This window comes from Ceratosolen solmsi, unplaced genomic scaffold, assembly GCF_000503995.2.
Source record: "Ceratosolen solmsi marchali unplaced genomic scaffold, CerSol_1.0 scaffold6, whole genome shotgun sequence".
NCBI classification, from domain to species: Eukaryota; Metazoa; Arthropoda; class Insecta; order Hymenoptera; family Agaonidae; genus Ceratosolen; species Ceratosolen solmsi.
Window position 1 is genome coordinate 7053055 of NW_011948414.1, and position 20609 is coordinate 7073663.

Genomic DNA, 20609 nt, shown 5'->3' on the forward strand with positions numbered 1-20609 from the left:
ATGATATTTTTGTATAAAATTTCCATACAAAAATGATATATTTCCATCATTTGCATCCCTTTATTCCATTCATTTAGTTTAATATTAAAAGAAAATATTGAACTTAACTCGTTAAGAAAATTTCATTTCATAGTGTCGGGGAAAATTTGTTTCCGAATATTGAAAAAGAAAACCTTAATGTACGTGTATAAACTTTTGCATACACACAGGCGCCATCGCTCTCGCGTACACATTTGCTTCAACAACTTTTTGTACCGAAATAGGTCAAGGTACTCAAGTGAAAATTGTATTAGTTAATAATTTTCTGTTTCATCGGCAAGAAAATATGCACACAAGCTTTTGACATCATTATTAGTGAACTTATCAAAAATAAAAATTAAAAATTAAAAACTTCATTCATCAACACGGAATAAGTTGCGCGATATTAAATTCAGCTTAAATGTTTAATGGTACGTTTTCTTCCTAATATACTTCATTTTCGTAGAGCTATAGAGTCCTAAATTTTTTTTACTTTTTTTTTTTTTTTGTTTTATCTCAATATAAGGATATCAGCCGTGAACGAGTTTGAACTCCAACTAACGAAGCCTGAATTATTAAGCATCAATTCAATTTACGTGGTTGTATTCTTATTATAATGGCATTATTGTTATTGATTTTATTTTTATTAGGTTATTCGGTGCAAGCAAATTATAAATTCATTATTTGCACCAATTGATTAAATAAAACAAGACAGCATATATTAATCTAAATGTAAAAACTATGCATTTAAATAACAGTAATAATGGAATCGCTTTTAATTTCATATTAAGACTACATCACTCTAGATTTTTTAAATTATTTGTTAAAATATGTATTTTACGCTTTTATTTATATTTTTGGGTTAAAAATTATTTTCTATTGGTTGAACTGTTTTTCGTATGTATTTTAAAATGGATAATAAATTAAAAATGTACTAATGAGGATCGAACTGGAAAATCATTTAAAATTTGAATATTTTAAGATACTTCCTTAGCATAACAATAATAACAATATTAACAACAATAATAGTAATAATGATAATAATAATAATATTTGATTTAGAAGCATTGTGATAAGTCATCTACCGGTGTTATTTTACACAGGAGCTTAAAAATATATTCTAAAACTATTTTATGGAACAAAAGGGTATTTTTCATTCTCATTTTTTAGTAAAAGAAAAATATATCGCATAATGTTAACTTCAATTATGAAATTATTTAAGATTTAAGTGATTAAATTTTTATTTTTGCATTGCAAGTTTTTGCCTTAATATTAAGATTTAATTTAGAAAACGTGTAACGAGTCATTTATTAAATGAGAATGAAATTTGAGCACAAATCAAGAACTTATTATAATATTATTGAACAAATATAGAAAAAAATATATACATACGCACATAGACACGAACGCGCGCGCGCGCGCGCGCGCACGCACACACACACACATATATAAATTTAATATGGTTCATAAACATAAATTTAATTTTCAAAAGTAATTAATATATATATATGTTATTACAATATTTTATATTAATGAATTATCGTTAAATTTTTAATCTGCCATTCGTATTTAATTTTAAACACATGAAATTTAACTTTGCTATTTATGTGTAGCAATTTTCTGCAAGATAATTATAACTATATAGGCGCGTGCTCTCGTATGTGTTTCTGCAAAAAATGTTACACTAATTGGTTGTTCTGAAAATAATTTACTTAAATCATAGCTGTTTTTGTAGCATAGTAGAATTTATTTTAGAGATAAGAATTTTCTAAAAAATTTTAAAATTTCTAACGGAATGTTGGAAATTGTTGGAAGGATGATGTATTATACTTGCAATACTCGCGTGCACATACACTCACACAGCCATTAGTCATCGGCGTTATTACGGAGGTAATTAAAATGAAGTTTTTATGCCAATACTCGACCAACTAAAATTAAAAATTTATGATCTTTTATTAAATTATATAAAAGTGAGCTGTATAAATTAAAACGCGCTACAAATGAGAATGATAAATATTAACTGGCATTAATTATAAATAATTGCGCTGGACTCTACGGTCTCGAAAGCCATTGTCTATTCATATTGAGTCAAGCGCGATAACAAGGAATAGTAATGTCCGAAGAATAAAGAAATATCGAAAGAAACGATCGATGTGCTAAAGAGCCTTTCGAGCAATTTCCCTATTTGTCAGTGTTACCTTAAATAAAACCCATCTAATATTTCATTGACCGTTTAATGCCGCGACGTCGCACCAATGGTTCCTTAAAAAACCATCGCTTTTCACTTTCATTGTTCCCGTTCTGTCCTCGCACTCGTCCCCTCACCCTTCCACATTCTCATCCTTGTACTTCCGATTGTACGAGGGATGGACGCTCGCGACCCGCCACGCAAAATGGAATATCGGCCTGTCCAGAGTCACACCCGTGGGAATTCATTATTCAAGTCCTGCTGCTCGAGCTCATCGAGTTTCTCCAAATTGATTGCATGTTAATGCAGAAGCGAATGTATGCAATACACCTCAGCCCGCATCCTCTGTGCGACCGCGCGAATCAACCTCTCCCCCCCCCCTCCCTTCTCCACCTCCTCAGTCACAGCCACCGTCACGCCCATACACCCCCGAGAACTGGAATTCCCTCCCGCGGGATAAAAAGTGCAATCAGTCCGTTCTACGGTTGGTGCGTCATTAGGCGCGGGACGCGACTGACAGGATAATACGGCGGCTGAAAAATTACCGCCGAATCAGAGAACTTCCAGGCTCTTCCTTCGCTCCATCTGCCTACGGGGGATAACGAGGTACCAGAGGTACGGGGCGGAGGTCGGGCGGACCCTCGCACGGCCGAGTTCATCGATTGAAATTCACCGTTGATCTTTCGAGGCGCACTTTAGAGTATCCGTACGTGATTTCATTTGTTTGATTGCAACGTTTCGGCGGCACTTAGTCTTAGTTTGGGCGCAGTGGATTTCCCGGATTTTCCATCGCCGCGTTAGAGCTTCGGAGCGGACGTACGAAGCGCGTTGAAATCTCGTTGACAGTGGCATTTAACCAAATTAGTGGATATTTCGGGGAGGCATTTGACGAGGAGATTCGATTGGGATGAACGCATTGTCTTACGAGAAATTATGGCCCCTGACTTTCCTTACTGAACTTTCTAATGGATTCAAATGAGTAGCGATGATTTTGAGATTTGCAAAAATAATGTATTAATCGTTCCTCCGGCTAGTTAAAATTAAATTTACAAATAATTCTATGAGAATTTATTTTATAAACATTTAGTTGACCATGACTAGATTCTTTTCACCGCTAGATTAACATTCTTTATGAAGCAATTGACGTTTGAAGTTAAAATTTATCGAGTACCGAAGTTTACATCCTTTTTTTTTTCTACAAAAATTATGAATCATCAACACTGATATAATAATTATTTGCAATAGCAATAATTTTATAATATGTATTACAATGTACTTATTTTTTACGCAAAGGCAATTATTAAAATATTCTCATAAGATTAAGAATATTCTTTATTACTCGTTCTCTGTGATTAACGTATACTGCATTGACATTAAATGAATAATTTAATTACACGTAGAGTATGATTAAGTAAATGTTATATTATTTGCGAATCTGAATGGACGAATTTTAATAACTTTTTAACATCATTTCAATAATTAATAATAATACATTTATAGTTCTATATAAATATAACGAATGAAAAACAAATACGACATTGTGCAAAAAATATAATCAATTAAAATGGAATTAATATCTATGTGGGAGGAGAGGGGGGGGGGGGGGGGGGGGGGGGGGTGCGCGCGCGCATATATATAGATATATATCATGAAAAAAATGTCGTTCAATTTAATTTATGACCTTTTAAAAGTAAGTTTGGTACAATTATCGCAATAATTATAGATGTGCATTGATGCAGATATTCGATTATTTCAGAAAAACGAAATGAAAGAATTCCACGATTTTCATTTATGAGATGATAATGTATTAGTCTTTAAATACGAATTTAATGAATTTAATATAGAATCTCGACTACTTGAATAATATTCGAGTTTTGCGTATTTTAATGGCATTTCCCAAATTTATCCGACAAAACTTATAATAAGGAAAGGTGAAATTCAATTTTAAACGAGCTTAATTTACATAAATACATTAGATTTTATGCTATATGAGGATAAACAAATTTTCGGCCATTGTTCACGAAGCTTTTTAATCTGATCGAAATGCAGAATGACCAATAGCGATGCCTTGAAATAAATATCTAATGTAAAAACGCGACTGGAACATCCTATGAAATAGCTGGGGTATCGATTTGCGAATCCATCCGAGTTTGTTTACGTATATCTGGAGGCTGGATAATGAGAGAAACAATAGTAAGCTCCAATCGCGGCAATGTAATCCTATAATATAATTGAGTGATTTATCTTTTACAATTTGTCATCCAAAATCTTATAAAAAAAAAAAAATCAATGAACGGATACATTTTCTAATCATTCCCCATCCCTCCCAACACTACTTCTCTTCTCGTCGAGACTTCGTTGAGGAATAATGAACTGTTGCACACTCGCTTGCGACCATTTTCTTCGCAAAGGGCTTTGACAAGGAATTTGAGCTCGTGGTGAAACGGAGCCTTGGGACTCGTTGCTATTCGGTATTTTGTCGAGTCAGCCTTACGCGTGCATATCGATAAATTATCGAATGGCATACAAGACGACTTTGTCGGCGGTATTTGCAGTTCTTGCATTTGCGTAAAGCATATCGATTTGACCACACGCGCGTGTTTCGCATTGTATAACCCTTAACTGAGGATATATCTATTGTACAACTGAAAATGAAGTGGATTTTAGAATCTAGCGACTAATTTGAAATTGAAAGTTGAATTCCTTCTGGACCTATGTATAATTTACTTTCTTCAATTAACATTATAATTAAATTCATTATCATTGATATGTTTATAATAAAGGCAACGGTTACGTTGATTTCTAATATGTTTAAGCTTAAGTGATAAGATTCTAGCAATTTCTATTAAGGAAATACTTAATAAAGACAACTACGATACGCCTATAAATATTTATAATAAAATTACGTGACTATTATATCGTGCTTATCAATGTTTTAATAAAGGTGAAATGACGAACGACTTATTTTCGAGTGATTTAACTGATAGGCGGCATAACGATCGTTTTACAATTTACTAAAGCCTCTGATTTAGACATTTATTCAATAATTATTATTCATTGTACGTACTATTATTATTAAGAAGTTATAAGAACTTTAATGAAATCAATTGAAGAAGATAAATTTATAAAATAAGCAAACAAATAGAACAATATAACGTATGATAAACATAAAAATACATATATATTATTATTGATTTTATAATATTGTAGTAGTGTGCATGTTTGTATTTTGTGTATTATTTCTAACTATTTATATTCTTTATCTTTAAAATCTCCATAAATTCGTCTAAATTGAGTGCCAACTCTATATTATCTTTAAAAACGAATATTTTCATTTATTTAACATTTTTAATTCTCCAATAGATAAAAATATTGTGCTGTTCAAAGTTGTGTCGGGGTAAAGTGAACGACGAGACGTAAAGGCACATAAAAGGATAGAGAGATGCTAACGCATGCGCAGTAAAATACAAAATGTGCACGAATATGGATTTTGTAGTAAATAGTCATGTGAAAATTATAAAAAAATAATAAAGTTATTAATTTATATCGGTAATTTAAATTGGGCAATTGATAGAATTTGAGGAAAATATTTAATATATTCATGTTTTACTTATTTCAATTATTATTTAGTAAATTTAGCGGCTTGATTTGTCTTTAAGTTTAACGATAATTTACCATAAATGTTGAAATAAACGAACCAATTAAATGATCAAATAAATATAATATATTTCACTTACAATAAAGCGAGTTTATTTTAATATGTGAAATGTATTTATTATTCGTTAAAAAAAAAAAAGAAAAAAGAAAAAAAAAATCATTCCAAGATATCATAATAAATTTTATTTAATTTTAACGAGTAGTTACGTTGATGTTTTGTTCGTACTTTTCACTCGTATTTCCTATTTAATGGCATAAGAATGAGCAGCGTCTAATTAGTTTTTAAGCGAAGACTTTTTTTATTTTTCAAAAATTCTGACCAATACGAATAGCATAGTTCTTATCTTAATTAATTGTATCGTGTATAAATAGTTCGGTATTACTTCCATTAACAATGCTAATAACATAAATTTCAAAATTTCAAATGCTTATTAAGATTGTTTTGCTTCGTTTAATCGTTACATTAAATGTAGTTGACAGTAGGTGTGTGTCTGAATCACTTTAGGGTAAATCATTCTCGGTATACAAATGAGACATCGCAAAAACTTATGCAAAATGTATGGCAACATAGAAACAATATGACCTGCTTCTAGCGTAGCTCAGTTACGGCAATGAATTCCGAATTCCGTTATTGAATAATTAAATAATTTTACAAAACTCCTAAAAGTTGTAGGGTCGAATGTTGGTTACGTTATTATTATTAACCTTAGCGGGTTCGTATAAATGTAGTCTGAAGCGTGTGTTTGGAAAAGCAACATATTTTCCATTTGGTATATAATATTCCAATATAATATATAGGCCGGATAAGTTTATACGGGAAATAAGCTTTGCCATAAATCTTCGGCACAAATTGAAAATAAGTTCTATTCACAATGCACAAGAGTTTATAAATATTTTTCATCAATTTTATAAACCATTGAAAATAGGCAATCGATATTTAATTTATGTACTCGCGCATTTATTTATATTTATATTTGTAGAAACATTTTTCATGTTAACTATATTAAACACGATAAGCATGTTTTTAATAATTATTGGAAAAAAAAAGAAAAAAAAAAGAAAAAAGAAAAAAAAAACATACATACATATATCAAATTGTAATTAACTTAATTTATTATATTATTGTATAATTATTGTAGCGTTATTTATCATATCGTTATAAGCTTTAAGATTGTTGGGCCGGAAAGAGCTTAAATTCAAAAATCCCTCGACGACGATATACTCTCAAATATTAAAATATAAATTACCTATTATTATTATGAATGAGGCCATTAATTCACTTTGTAAAAGACATATTCCACTTTGATCGAACGTGTTACGATATTCACTGGGCACGCCATACCGAAGAGGAACGAATTCTTTAATATAATAATGATTAACTATGGCTTATCATAGTTTTATCCACAGGAAGCTTTAAATGACTTCGTGGAATCTCATCACTGCCAAGTAAATTATTTAAAAGTTTTCGCATTTAAATTTGATTAATCGCGTAATGTAATAATATTGGATAATTCGGTCACGACAGAGAGTCCATGCTTAGAAGCTACAATTCACTAATAAAGTCAAGATATTATCGTAGACGCGTCGCACGCCTTTACGTTACGGATCTTCGAGGCTCCGTAAATTCTCCGATCACGATTCTAAACCCTTCGAAAATTTATAAATTTTTCGACCCGCTGATTATTAGTAAATCGAGTCAGCAAACTTTTGAATAAGTATGTGGGCCAAGCGTATATATATACATATGTACCACGTAAGATTGATGAGACTTTTTGCCAGCACTGCGCAGCCTAGCGTTCACGATAAAGAAATTGTAACGCACCGCGGGTAAATAATGCATTCAAGCGCTTTATTAAGATATTGGAGCGAGCGATCGCTTTAAGTGTCGTTTGGTCCCAATAAAGTCGTATAGTAGCCAGACCACGCGCAAGCCAGAGCCATTATCGACTGCTGCTGCTGCTGCTGCTGCTGCTGCTGCTGCTGCTGCTGCTTTTAGCTGTGAAAAAGTGAAAAAGTAATGGAGAATGACGTATTGTTGTGTGCCCACAGGCTTCGAACGGTGGACTGGTAATGATCACGTTTTACAACTACTTCGTCAAGTGTGGCGAGCAGGCGACTGTTGCCGACGTCGCCCAACACATTTATCACATTAGGAATTTAATTGGAGTGGACCACGTTGGCGTGGGCGGCGACTTCGACGGCATTAACAAGTACGTATGTATGCTAGAAGCCGGGAGGCGACTGCCAGCGACCGCGAATACGAGCCCGGGATCGATTCGTCCTCGGCGTCTTGCTAATTAAGAGCCCCTTTACTTTTTTCGCCCCCTCGTCAGCGTCGGCTTTTCTCAGATGTTTCACTAATAAATGTCTCCTCCTAGCTGCGGAGCACTGCACAGATTTAACTCTGTTTAACGCATATACGAATCTCTCTACGCGACTTCCTCTCATCTTAATCCTTAGTGGCGGGGGGAAGGTAATTTGCTACTCATCAGTTGGGTACCCAAACAAATAGGCACTTGACGATGCCGTGTGCATGTGCTCGTGCTGGTAGAGCCGAACGCATTAGCTTGGGAGATCGCGTAGTGTAAAGCGGGAGGCAGACTTTGTGGATTTGAAAAGTTAAAAACTACTCGGCGTCGTAATCCCCTTCGCGATATCTTCACCGTTCAAGAAGCGAATGTTCAATCGAGTGGCTTAATCCTCCGTTGGTCTCCTAATACTCCTCGAGTTTAATCGGCCAAGCCCATTCGGCGTTGGCAATGAATAACTTTTCACGGACACGTAGCGCGAACTCTCCGTCCATTACCCCACTACGACTCTATTGCGTCCCACACCCACACGCACACACGCCCGTACAGGTGTTTCACATTTTTCGAAAAAGCTCATAAAGCATAGGCTCATCCAATTATTCAAATACTGTGTTATTATAGAAAATGCATTCGATTTCACGCCATCATTTATGGTTACGTTATCGGTGCATAGCATCATCCGTAGCTGCAACTACGTAAGCTTATATCTCGCAAATGCGAATGGACTTGTCGAGACAAAAGACCAATTTATGACGTAGAGCAGTCACGTGGTATTATTGTCGATAGATTAATCTCGTACCTTAGGTAAATATTGTAAAAGCAGATATTTGGGTTTTGAGTTCGGCTAGTATTGGAATATTGAAATTATTGTGGATGGGATCGTAGTTTTGTCGGTTGAGTCGTTGAATTTCGAGGTCTATCGAGCGAGTCATCGGTTATGCGATATTTAGCAAAAATAAATTGTCTACGCTTACGGAATAAAGTAAAGTTAGATAGTACACTTTTAAGATTCGTAAAATAAATGTGCCGAACGCGTGAAGTGTATTAGTCAATGTCATTACTACCGACAACATTGGAGAATGTGTGATATCAATCGGCAGGTTCGTATACGGAAGAGTGTAAATAGTAATCCAGATTTGCAATTAATTAAATAAATTAGTTAAATAAGAGCTTGACAAAGATTATTTTATTTGTTTGGAAAATGATCCTTGCAACGTTATATGATCCGAGCATTTATTAAGCGTTTCAATAAATCAGTGTGATTATTATTATTATTATTATTATCATTATTATCATTATCATTATTATTATTATTATTATTATTATTATTATTATTATTATAAGAAATGACAGATAAAACAAAAAACTGTAATATTGTAAATAAAATTCAATTGAAATTGTGTAATATTTATTGCTTACTATCTTTTTAGTATAAAGTATAAAGGCTATTGAATGGAATTTATATGGATATAATGACTTTTTTATTACCAGATTTAATAAAAAAAAAAAAAAAAAAAAAAAAAAAAAAAAAAAATCCCTTTCCGTGTTAAAAAAAATGTAAAAAAATTTTACCAGAGCCTAGTCGATTAAAAATAGTCGATTTGCTAAAAATATTTTAAGAAATGATATGGAAGCGCATATCATTCAATGCCGCTATCTAAATGCATCTTTAATAAATTTTCTATCAAAGTTGAAATTCATGCGCTACATGTAGCAAATACAATCTATGCTTAGCATAATGTTTTATCGTTATTTGTGATTTATATTTATATACATAAGCCAACGTATAAATATGAAATTATATAGAGTTACAATATTCATTTCAGTAAAACCATACAAATACAAGATTAAAGCTTAATTTAGTAATTTTCGCATGTTTATTTTATTGAATAAATTTTATTGCATGGAATTAATTCAATCTACATAACCGAGAATTAAATGGTTTAGCAGGAACAGTTGTTTTTAATTATTTTATCTTCTTTACTTTCGTTTAAGCTTTGAAGAATGAAACTTCGAATTAGGCACGCTAATTAAATGTTTTACGCTATCAATTCGATAGATTCAAATGCGAACTTTTTTTCCTTTCGTTACTCGAAATAAACAGTACTACTCGGTCACATTCGATAGTATCAAACTTTTTCTCCAATATTATAATATATTAAAATTAAATTATTTATCAATACTTTCAACTTGCATATCTTATTATAGATGTTATATTTTCAAGTATTAAACTTTATTAAATCCAGATGATAAAGTAAATCGGTACAAGTTAATCGTACATTAGTCGTTTAAATCTCTTGTGTCTCAGATTTATGTATAACTTGAAATCGTCATTTTAAATGCCTCTTACCAAGTTAATCGATTAATGCTAATATTTTTATAAATTAGTGTGTCTTCTTATACTACATTGTCACACAAGCGTATACACACATGCGCATATGACACGGCTATGCATATGAAAGTAATGTGGTATGCTGTAGATCGATGAACTACTATGCATGCGTACATTTTTTATGGTTGGCTATTGGTAGTCGAGTGGTAATTTTAAGCAGCTATAAAATATATTAACAAGTTCATAAATAGGAAAACTCGTGATGAAAAAGTGGATTTTGTAATTATTACCTCTTTGAGGACACGCTTATTGCGAGGTATTATGCGTTGTGTCATACATTGTAGTGCATATACGGAGAAAAAAGTTGTTCCCAGTTCCGTGTTTTTCATCAGTTTCACACGAGACTGTCACTTTGAATAAATTCCTTGATAATATATCACCTAGTAAAATTTTAATGCGAAATGCTCGAACGTATTTACTTAATTGAGCATATCGTTTATTTTATGAACTCTGTCAATTTCGATATTAATATTTATATTTATATATATATATATATATATATATTATGAGCAAAAATATAATTACGAATGCAGTTATGGAATATTGTTGCAAAACTAGATTTCAGTTTGTAATAGCATTTGCCGTTAATTTACATTCACCGTCTAATACAATGAATGTACCTCCTAGACAAAATCTATGAAAAATTACATTAAGAACAATTACCGGATGGATAAAAAAGTATCTTTCTTTTTGGATTTTTGTTAGTTTATTTTTGAAAATCGTTTAAGTTCACCTGCGTTGCATTTCTCTTCTTTGCCTGACTCAGGCACACGCCATACTCGAGACGTCAGAGAAAAAGTGAATGCACTTGAGATGTAACGTAGATGAATTTCAAAGACTGAAAAATAAGTAAAAATAAGTAAAAATAAGTTAGATATTTTAATTAAAAAGATTTTTAAGCAAATTATTGGTAAAAGCCACATCAATTTTTATTCAACGTCCACTGCTTTCATTAATTAAAAAACTTTAATATTTTGTGCTTCATATATAAGCATGTAATAAGTAAAATAAAATTATTCTTTCGAAAATTTTCACTTTAGCGTAGTTTTGAAATTGTTTAAAAGATTCAAATATTTTGAGAACGTAGATGAAAATTTAAATTTAATAAGTTATTTTAAATACGTCTCAAATTTATTCAGCAGATATATTATTTTTTTTTTTATGAAGTATATTTTATTTTTAAAAATGTAAAGAATAAAAATAAAAACACTTATTATGTGTCGATAAATAATGAATTTATTCATGCTTAATTTAACGTTGAAACGAAGTATATATTAATATTTAAAGTTTATTTTACTCAAATGAATAATGTTACTATACCAGAGCAATACAATTGAATGAATTTTATTGTATTGTCAAAAGATTATTTGCGGCTTCCTTTACAGTCAAGCTGGACTAAGTAATATTGAATTTCTGCAGCATAGAGAATAATAGTCCTTGCCAAGAATCTTTAATTAATATTCTTTCAACGAATATTTACTTTATTTTATGTTCATTAAGTTTGTGAGGTATCGCTGTTTCTAGTAACGATTAAAAAAAAAAAAAAAAAAAAAAAAAAAAAAAAAAAAAAAAAAAAAAAAAAAAAAAACAAAACAAAACAAAAACAAAACAAAAACAATAACAAAAACAAATGTTTAAAGTAGTTGTTCTTTAATGCTACGATTTATTACTATTTTTATTACTATTTTTCTATGAAGCTTAAAACCTATTGGAGATTTATAACAAATTTATCGGTCACATCGACATAATTGAACGAAACAATTTTTTTTTTTAAACAATCTTTTATCCGCATTCTAGAGCAACATTTGCCTCAAATTTGCAATAATATTTACCCAATAATAAGCAATTTTCAGTAACTACCTTAGTTCGTTACATCACCGAATCACTGAAAATCACACTTTCTTATGTTAAATTTTAAATCTTTACCGTTTAGAAGAAGAAAAATTAAATAATTAAATAATTACAAAAAAAATTTACAATTTCAATGATGAATATATTTAATGGTCGATTATGCCGTATTAATACTTGGATACGTTAATTACATCGTATAATTAATAAGCATTTCTTAAATGTCAAATTTTAACAGATAGAGTGTTATAAAAAAAAAAATATTATGATGCTAATATGCAATTGATGCTATAGATACTCATAATATTTTCCTCGCAACTGAATATTTCTTTTCACGAAATAGTATATTGCAAGAAAGTTTACCCGTTTAGTTGGTGAAGTAATCACCGATAATGCAGTGTAAAATAGCTGTTTATTTATTGTTTCCAACGTTATTCAATGTAACGAAAATCACAGATCATTTGTTTTATCTTATTAAAGTCGATCGTCCATGAAAGTCAAAACTTCCCTGCATTAAAATTCAAGAAGAAGAAAATACAGCAACACAGATGCCTGGCGAGCGGACGAAAATAAAACGGAATCCTAAGAAAAAATGGAACGTACCCCAGAACATTAAAAACACATCGCATGCGATTAATTTTCCGTTAACCCGCTACGATTGCCCGACGTTTCTTGGCGAGTACCGAGCAAAAGTTTCGCGAATATCCGGCCAAAGAACAAGGCGAGCTCGCTGGCATTAATCGCCAAAGTGGAAATTCCCGAGCCTAATTAAATGCCTAGGACATTAAAAATTGTGCTTTCCAGAACGCCACGAGGTCTCGAGGATGTCTCCAAATACCCGGAACTATTTGCCGAGCTACTGCGCAGTGACAAGTGGAACGTGCTCGATCTTAAAAAGGTCGCCGGATTAAATTTACTGAGGGTCTTACGCCAGGTAAAGGAAACTCGTACTCTTTTTTGCTCTCAACGACTGCTCTCGCTCTACTCGTCACCCTCTCTCAACCCGAATGTGCTTCTCTCTCTCTCTCTCTCACTCTCTCTCTCTCTCTCGCACTCTCTCTCTCTCTCTCTCTTCTCTCTCTCTCTCTCTCACTCTCTCTCTCTCTCTCTCTTTGTCGAGCGGAGGGATGGATGGGTGGATGAATGTATGCGTAGGTATTTGTGCGCGTAAGAGTCTGAGTTTACGCGCGCAGCTGTGTTTCGCCTTTGCTCGCCTTGTCGTATCGATTTTCATGCTATGCGAGTATTCCGGATATATATATATATATATATATATATTTATATGTGGGTGTGTGGGTGTTATCTAGATCTGAAAATAATTTTTATCGGGAAATTGGCATTTCACGCGTGTGTGGTTAGGAGCGTGCGAATAGAGGAAGTAAGAGGCGGATCTACTTAACCCTACTCACACCAAACTCATTTCTGTCTTTCAGTTTCGCTTGCGCAGAGCTTCGCTTCGAATGTCGATGTATAGCGAATAGTCGAACATTCTTGTGCTCAATGAAATTAAAAAAAAAAAAAAAAAAAAAAAAAAATAAAAAAAAAAATTAAAAAAATACATTTACTTACTGATTAAATTACTTATATAAATTAGCCTTAATTAGGTTCTCGTAGTACATCTAGTAACTTTGATTAATTTTACATTTGATTAAATGATCTGTATTTTAAGAGGCACATTCACAAAATATTTCCTTAATTTTGTAACGAAAATCTATCGGTAATGAAATTCTTATTTTGAGCGTGTCAAAAAAATACAAGATAAAATTTATTTTCCTTTTTAAAATAATGTAGAGGTGTAAAAAGGCTTCGTTACCACAACGAAAATGGTAACTCTCGTTCAGCCGTATAACATTAAAATTAGCCAATGATCGACATTTTTTTACTTTTCATTATTATATATTACACAACTATTGCGTACATTTCTACGCAGAGTGTTGTTTTTTTTTTTTTTTTTTTTTTTTTGAATATTATTTTTGAATATTATAATAAAATAATATAATATAATTAAATAAAATAATATATTTGAATATTATTTTACAGTCGGACGCTTTTCGTACTGGAGAAACACACGATGCATTTATTTATTGTTCAGTATCCAATGCTTTACATTAAAATATTATAGCAATTGCCATTAATTTCTATCGTAAAAATATTTTCATAATTAAATATGAATCTTGGGGTTGTTGGTGGAATTGAGCTCGGAAGTAGGAATTGAATATATATATATATATATATATATATATTTATTTGCTTGTAAAAAATACTTTATACGATACTTTCGTACGCTTTATGAGCGCAGTCGTGCATTTCTAAAAGCGCGTAACAAATAAAAATAATTAATTGAAAAATCAAAAATAATGTTTACGTTTTAAGCATACATTTGGGACTGCGAGAATGTTATTGCAATGAACAATTTCAATTTTATGTGCTCGCATTGTGAATTTTCAAATTTGTTGTAATTTGTGCTTTACAATTTTAATAGATCGAAAGAAGGCAACGCACATATAGAACAATGTAACTAATGTTTGTGCAATGGCAAAAGATAGTATACCAACAGTGCGCTTACATTCTTTACGAAGCTAGCTACGTTGGATGCCTCGGGGGCTTTTGAGAGAGGAAAAAAAATTATTTTACAAAGTTATTTACTACATTATTTTAAATTAAAGGTAGCTAAATTTAAAGTGAAATTGCAACTACGAAATTATTTTCATGTTCTTGAAATAAAAGTGAGATCTATGAGTTTGTGCGCGAAAGCAGGTGCAAATAACAAAGAGCATTCGTATTGTATTAGTAGCTGTGAATATATATTTCGAGGGATGCAAAAATATCTGAAAGAAGGCACAAAGCGAGATCTTCCAAGTTTTATCTCGGAATTACGAAGCAATTGTTTAATATTCAATTGTTTTAACGTATGCCTCGCAGTTACTCTGTTCTTTTATGACAATTGTTCGTTCGAGGGCCCACTTTATTAAACGCGGTGTTGTGCTTTTCGGGCACAATTGGGACGTCGAGTCGACAATACCCGTGAGACCAAAAATTGATATCTTATTAAAGAATCGAGTGCACGTAGGCTCGCGAGACATAATCAGTAGTAGTAACGCGTGCTTGTCTTCGTTAATATGCTTTTATCGGGTTACGTAAGCAGAGACTCATCTACCGTACCGCTCGAGCGTTCACTCGTTCTTTATATTAACGTTTTTACTGACTCTCTCGTACGATAAATCGCTCGACTTTTCCGTTTAATTTTTTTTCATTTGCCTTGAACGAACTTTAAAGCCAATCGCATTGCTTATTATTATTATCGTTACTATTATTGTTGTTGTTGTTGTTGTTGTCGTTGTTGTTGTTGTCGTCGTCGTCGTCGTCGTCGTCGTCGTCGTCGTCGTCGTCGTCGTCGTCGTCGTCGTCGTCGTCGTCTTCGTCGTCGTTGTTGTTTTTCCCTGCTTTGCTCGATTGATTTACCCTAGTGATCGCTGCTACTACTCCTTCTCCCCTGCGATCCCGGACTCTGCATCTCTTTTTAGCTAGATAATTTTCTAATCTAATGAGTAAGCTACTGAGCGTTTGCAAGTTTTTATTTAAGGAGCAAAAAATTTGTTATATTCGTTGGAATATGAGAGCGAAATATTCTGCCGCTTCGTTCTCGTCAATTTCAGTCAAATGCTGTGCGAAGATAATTTTATTATACGTCGTAGTACATTATGTGCGTCAACAGCATTCACCGAAGAAGTTTATTTAATACGGTAAATTGTGAAAATGCGTTAATTGCACTTTGGAAAATTATTTTTGAAGAACGCGCTTTTAACGTCACTTTGTTGTAATCTTTGCTCAAACACAAAGCACATCCTGCAATGTCAACTACAACAATTTTCGTGCATTTACAAACTTGGAAACATGCAGTAGCTGTAAGGAAGTCTTGCCTACTTTCCATAACTAGTAGGAGAAATTCTCATAGTTTCGCACTCCACCAATGACTCGATCTTTTTTCGTTTAGTAATAACTTTAACGTTAATGTATTACAAAAAAAAAAAAAAAAAAAAAAGGAGAGGGGGGGGGGGGGGGGGGGGGGGGGGGGGGTCGAGTTTAAAATTGCGAGTAGTATATGGGAATAGCACGTTTCATCTCCTGAATTTCTCTCTATTTCCCGAAGATCCTTGGATTTATTTATCCATTTGCTTGCGCAGATTTACATTCTCGTGGACGCAGAAACAAATGATTTTCTGGCATCGATACTCCACTTTTGTATCTCAATTTTGTCATTTATTAACTTTAGTGCCTCTGGCTTGCTCGCTACTCCCATTGTTTCTTATGCTAATACGTGATTTTTCATCCTTCTTATAATGTAATTTAAATACTTTTAGTCAGCAGGATATGAAAATTTGTGCTTGCGAATGGCAAAGTCAAATCGATATATTTACGAAAGAGAAGCGGAGATTAAAGCGTTTTGTATATTTGCCAACGGTTATGGGTACGAGCGAAGCCCCACATCGGTAACAACGCCCTCGGAGCCGTTAATTTCACCGGAATTCCCAAAGAAATTTACACCTACCTTTCCCATGTAATCCGTCAATGACAGGCTAAAGAAAGAAGAAAGATTATCGAGAGTCGTAGGTATAATAGTCCCCGATGTTCCTCTTGAATTGCAGGTAGAGCGTGTGAGGGACGAGATGAGGAACGCCGGAGTGATGCCGTCCGAGGAGGTCCTGGATTCCCCAGACACGACCGGCGTTTGCTCCCTGGACATAAACTCCGTACAGCGAGCCATGGAAGTGTAAACAAAAAGAAAAGCAAGCAGAACTAAACAAAAAGCAGCATGCACGAGCGCGTCCACAGCCGTGTTTACGCTCGCGCGTATGTGGTAGAAAGACAAAGGTGTGCGACGAATGAAGAGGAGACCGGGCGAGGAGAGGTAACCTTTTCCTACGACTTCCCCCCGTGCGCGTATTTCCCTCCCACATTACGAAAAGGCTGAGCCACGGTCTCTCGTGACTCTCTAATGAAAATATATATTACCAATCTCGTGTGTGTACTGAATAAAGTTAGTGTTGTTATCGACTTCCGGACTTTCTTTCTGACCTCGCGCTTACGTATCACCTTATGGCGATTCATTGGCCCGAAGATCGCATCACCAAGACAAACAGCGACATGTTCGAGGATATACGCTTATTTTGACGTAAATTAAAAAGTGCTGCTCCAAATAACGCAACGAGAGATATCATGTAATTTACCAACTTCCTTACGTACATTTTTATTTATCCCTGATATTTTGTCGTCCCTTCTTTTCTTTTTTTCCCCCTTTTCTTTTCTAGACTAGAGATGCCCTTCATCAACATTGTTATTATTACAAATATTTTTCTTCTTCCCACCTCCTCTACCTATTATTATTACTATTACTATTACTATTACTATTACTATTACTATTATTATTATTATTTTTTTTTGTGGTTATAGTTGTTATAGTTGTTGTTGTTGTTGTTGTTGTTGTTGTTGTTGTCGTTGTTTTTGTCGTTGTTTTTGTCGTTGTTGTACCGGAGACATTATTACAGGAATTTTGCCGAGGAATCGAACAATTATGTTAGTCGTGAAATAAAAATCGTCTCTACAAATTTTAAACAAACAAATAACTGCAATATTATAATATGACTTTTGAAATTTAGCCGACATTTTTATATATCCGTAATATCCGAAAATAACGAAGATTAACATTCGTAGTATAACATCAAAGTATAAATGTTGATAAACGCATTTAATTGACTATACTTTTAATGAATTATAGACTTTTTAGCGGATGAGTTTTGAGAATTAGTTATTCGATGAAAGTTTGACCATTTTATCATTAAAATGAAAATAAATGTTAATTCAATTCGGTCACTAGAGGGTCGAGTATTTGAATAGCCCATACCCAGGAATACCTGACGATCGATTCCAAGGATTCGAAATTCAACGTCATCCACAACTTTAAGCTCGGCGGGAGTATCGTTCGATTATTCGGTGAAATTACAGGCTCTTCGACTCGGAATCTCGTCTACGTGTCGTGTCTTATAGTGCTGCGCAATTTCAAAATCGACTAAGAGAGCCAAATAAGCAAACTCGCTCGCACATACGTGTCTTTTAAGCCCCGTGGCCCCTTGTGCATGAATAACTGGGCGCCCCGATTTTGACTCGGAACCACTATCTCCACCATAGTGCATTCACAGAATCGAGGATGGTGTGTGTGTGTGTGTGCGCGTGTGTGCGCGCGCGTGTGTGTGTGCGCGTGTGTGAGAGAGAGAGAGAGAGATATCTGACTGGTGGGATACGCGGTCGCGCCCGTATATATGGGCAACGGCAACGCGTCGCCTAGAGTTTCCATCTTCGAGTAGATCTTGGTACGGAGGGATTTGTGGACGTGTGTAATTGACTGAGAAAACGTCAGAAGTGCGAGGTTACATCCATTTTACCATTTTGACCGCTGTTTCTGCTGTTTCTCGGAGTACATCGAGCGCTAGACGTACTTTCTCCTGGGCTCAAACTAAGTCCAAAGTAGCTGACGCACTAGTAATTGCGAGTCCCAATCTGCGGCTAAATTTAAAAAAGGGCTAAAATCTTGAAAACATTCATATAACATTCTACTCTTTCGCACCGATAAATTATAATTCTGCTCTCGAACGAAATAAATCAACTTAATTTTGAACTAAATCAGTCGAGACACTCTCGCTTCGTTTCATTCCATTTGAAAGAATAACTGTAATTTTCAATGGCGTATTTTTCAAAAAAATATATTTTTAAATGGTCTCCTTGTTGGATTAAGTACACCGAATAAAGTCTTTACTATTATTTTATTATTATTACTATTATTATTATTATTTTTTTTTTTTTTTTTTTTTTTTTTTTGAAAATATCTAAAACTTTTGAAGTTACAGACTTGAGCTGTTTGGTAAAATTAGTTAAGGGTTTAGGGCTGTGCAAATGAGTGAAAAATAAGCTTTAATAAAGTAGCGAATAGACGCGTAGAATTGAACAATTGTATGGGAAAGTTAGCGAAGCCCTTTAATTCAGTTAAAATCATTTTTCCGGTATTAGAACTATGGAAGCTAAAACGAATGAAAAAGAGAGAACGAAAAAATAATAATAATAATAAAATTTGAAAGTAAAAAATTATTGATCAATCCACACACGCTGTTGCTTCGTATTAACAACAACAAAAAAAAAAAAAAAAGAAAAAAAAAAGGTGCAATATTTATTTATTTTTTCTTTTAATCAAACGGCTAGGGTTTCAATGCTTCTATTTGCATAAAGAAGTTTTGGCAGCTTTGCAAGTTAAACTACACTGGCTTTACAATTTAGTTGGAAAAAAAAAAAACAAAAAAAAAACCAAAAAAATCAAACAACAACTAATTTGGAAACTAAGGGAATTCCAAACATGTAGAATTATAAATCGATCGATGTACTTTATAAGCTCCTCAAATTCCTCCCTCGCCCGCGTACACCTCTCCCTCCCCCCTCCGCCGTCGTAGCACAAATGACAAAACAATTTACAATTTGTAATCAGCCGTACTTGGAAATATCATTTGTGCGCACAGTCACCGCTAGCAATGTCAAGCGCTTATAACGTAAAAGAATACGTTTACCGAGGGATTATTCCGGATTCGTAGTCATATCTATTTCTGAGAGTAACAGCGATATTTCAGAAAACAAATTTGCATTGGCTGCCACTCACTACTTCGGCGTAGCCTCAAATTTTCTATGTGTATTTAACGAACGGTTGTGATTCTCATTTAAATTCGTACTTTGTCTTTTTATACGTGGAAGACGTCAGAATCATGGGGGTGGATTGTGTCGTTATTATTGTTATTGTTGTTGTTGTTTTTGATGTTGTTTATTTAATTTTGTTGTTTTTATTGTTTTTTGTTATGTATACACACGCGAAGAAGGAAACGGGCGAAATGGAAGAAAAACATTCATCAACAATGTGTATATTTTTGTTGTAATATTTGTACGTATATACCCTAAACCGCATGGTACATAAAAGTGGGAAGTACGTGGGTGAAACGACCGCAAAAGAACAATTAATACGATCCCTTGTAAAATACCGACCGCTTCTATTTATAATAAATAAAAACAAAAAGGAAAAAAAAAATGATGAAAAAACGTCGTCATTATAATTGTAACTATTAAATCCTTATCTCGAATGTATTTAATGGTTAAAAAAGCGACC

The 20609-nt window shown here is 33.4% G+C and overlaps 1 protein-coding gene across 1 annotated transcript in view; it reads left to right on the plus strand.

Moving 5' to 3' along the window:
• LOC105368388 (dipeptidase 1) overlaps positions 1–17240 on the plus strand; it is a 36316-nt gene extending 19076 nt beyond the window's left edge. Inside the window, exons 6-8 of the mRNA XM_011507397.1 lie at positions 7913–8073; positions 13217–13346; positions 17059–17240. Coding sequence (XP_011505699.1) covers positions 7913–8073; positions 13217–13346; positions 17059–17187 — 420 coding nt within the window. The 3' untranslated portion in view covers positions 17188–17240. The remainder of the gene's footprint in view (positions 1–7912; positions 8074–13216; positions 13347–17058) is intronic.
• Positions 17241–20609: the final 3369 nt, after the last annotated feature.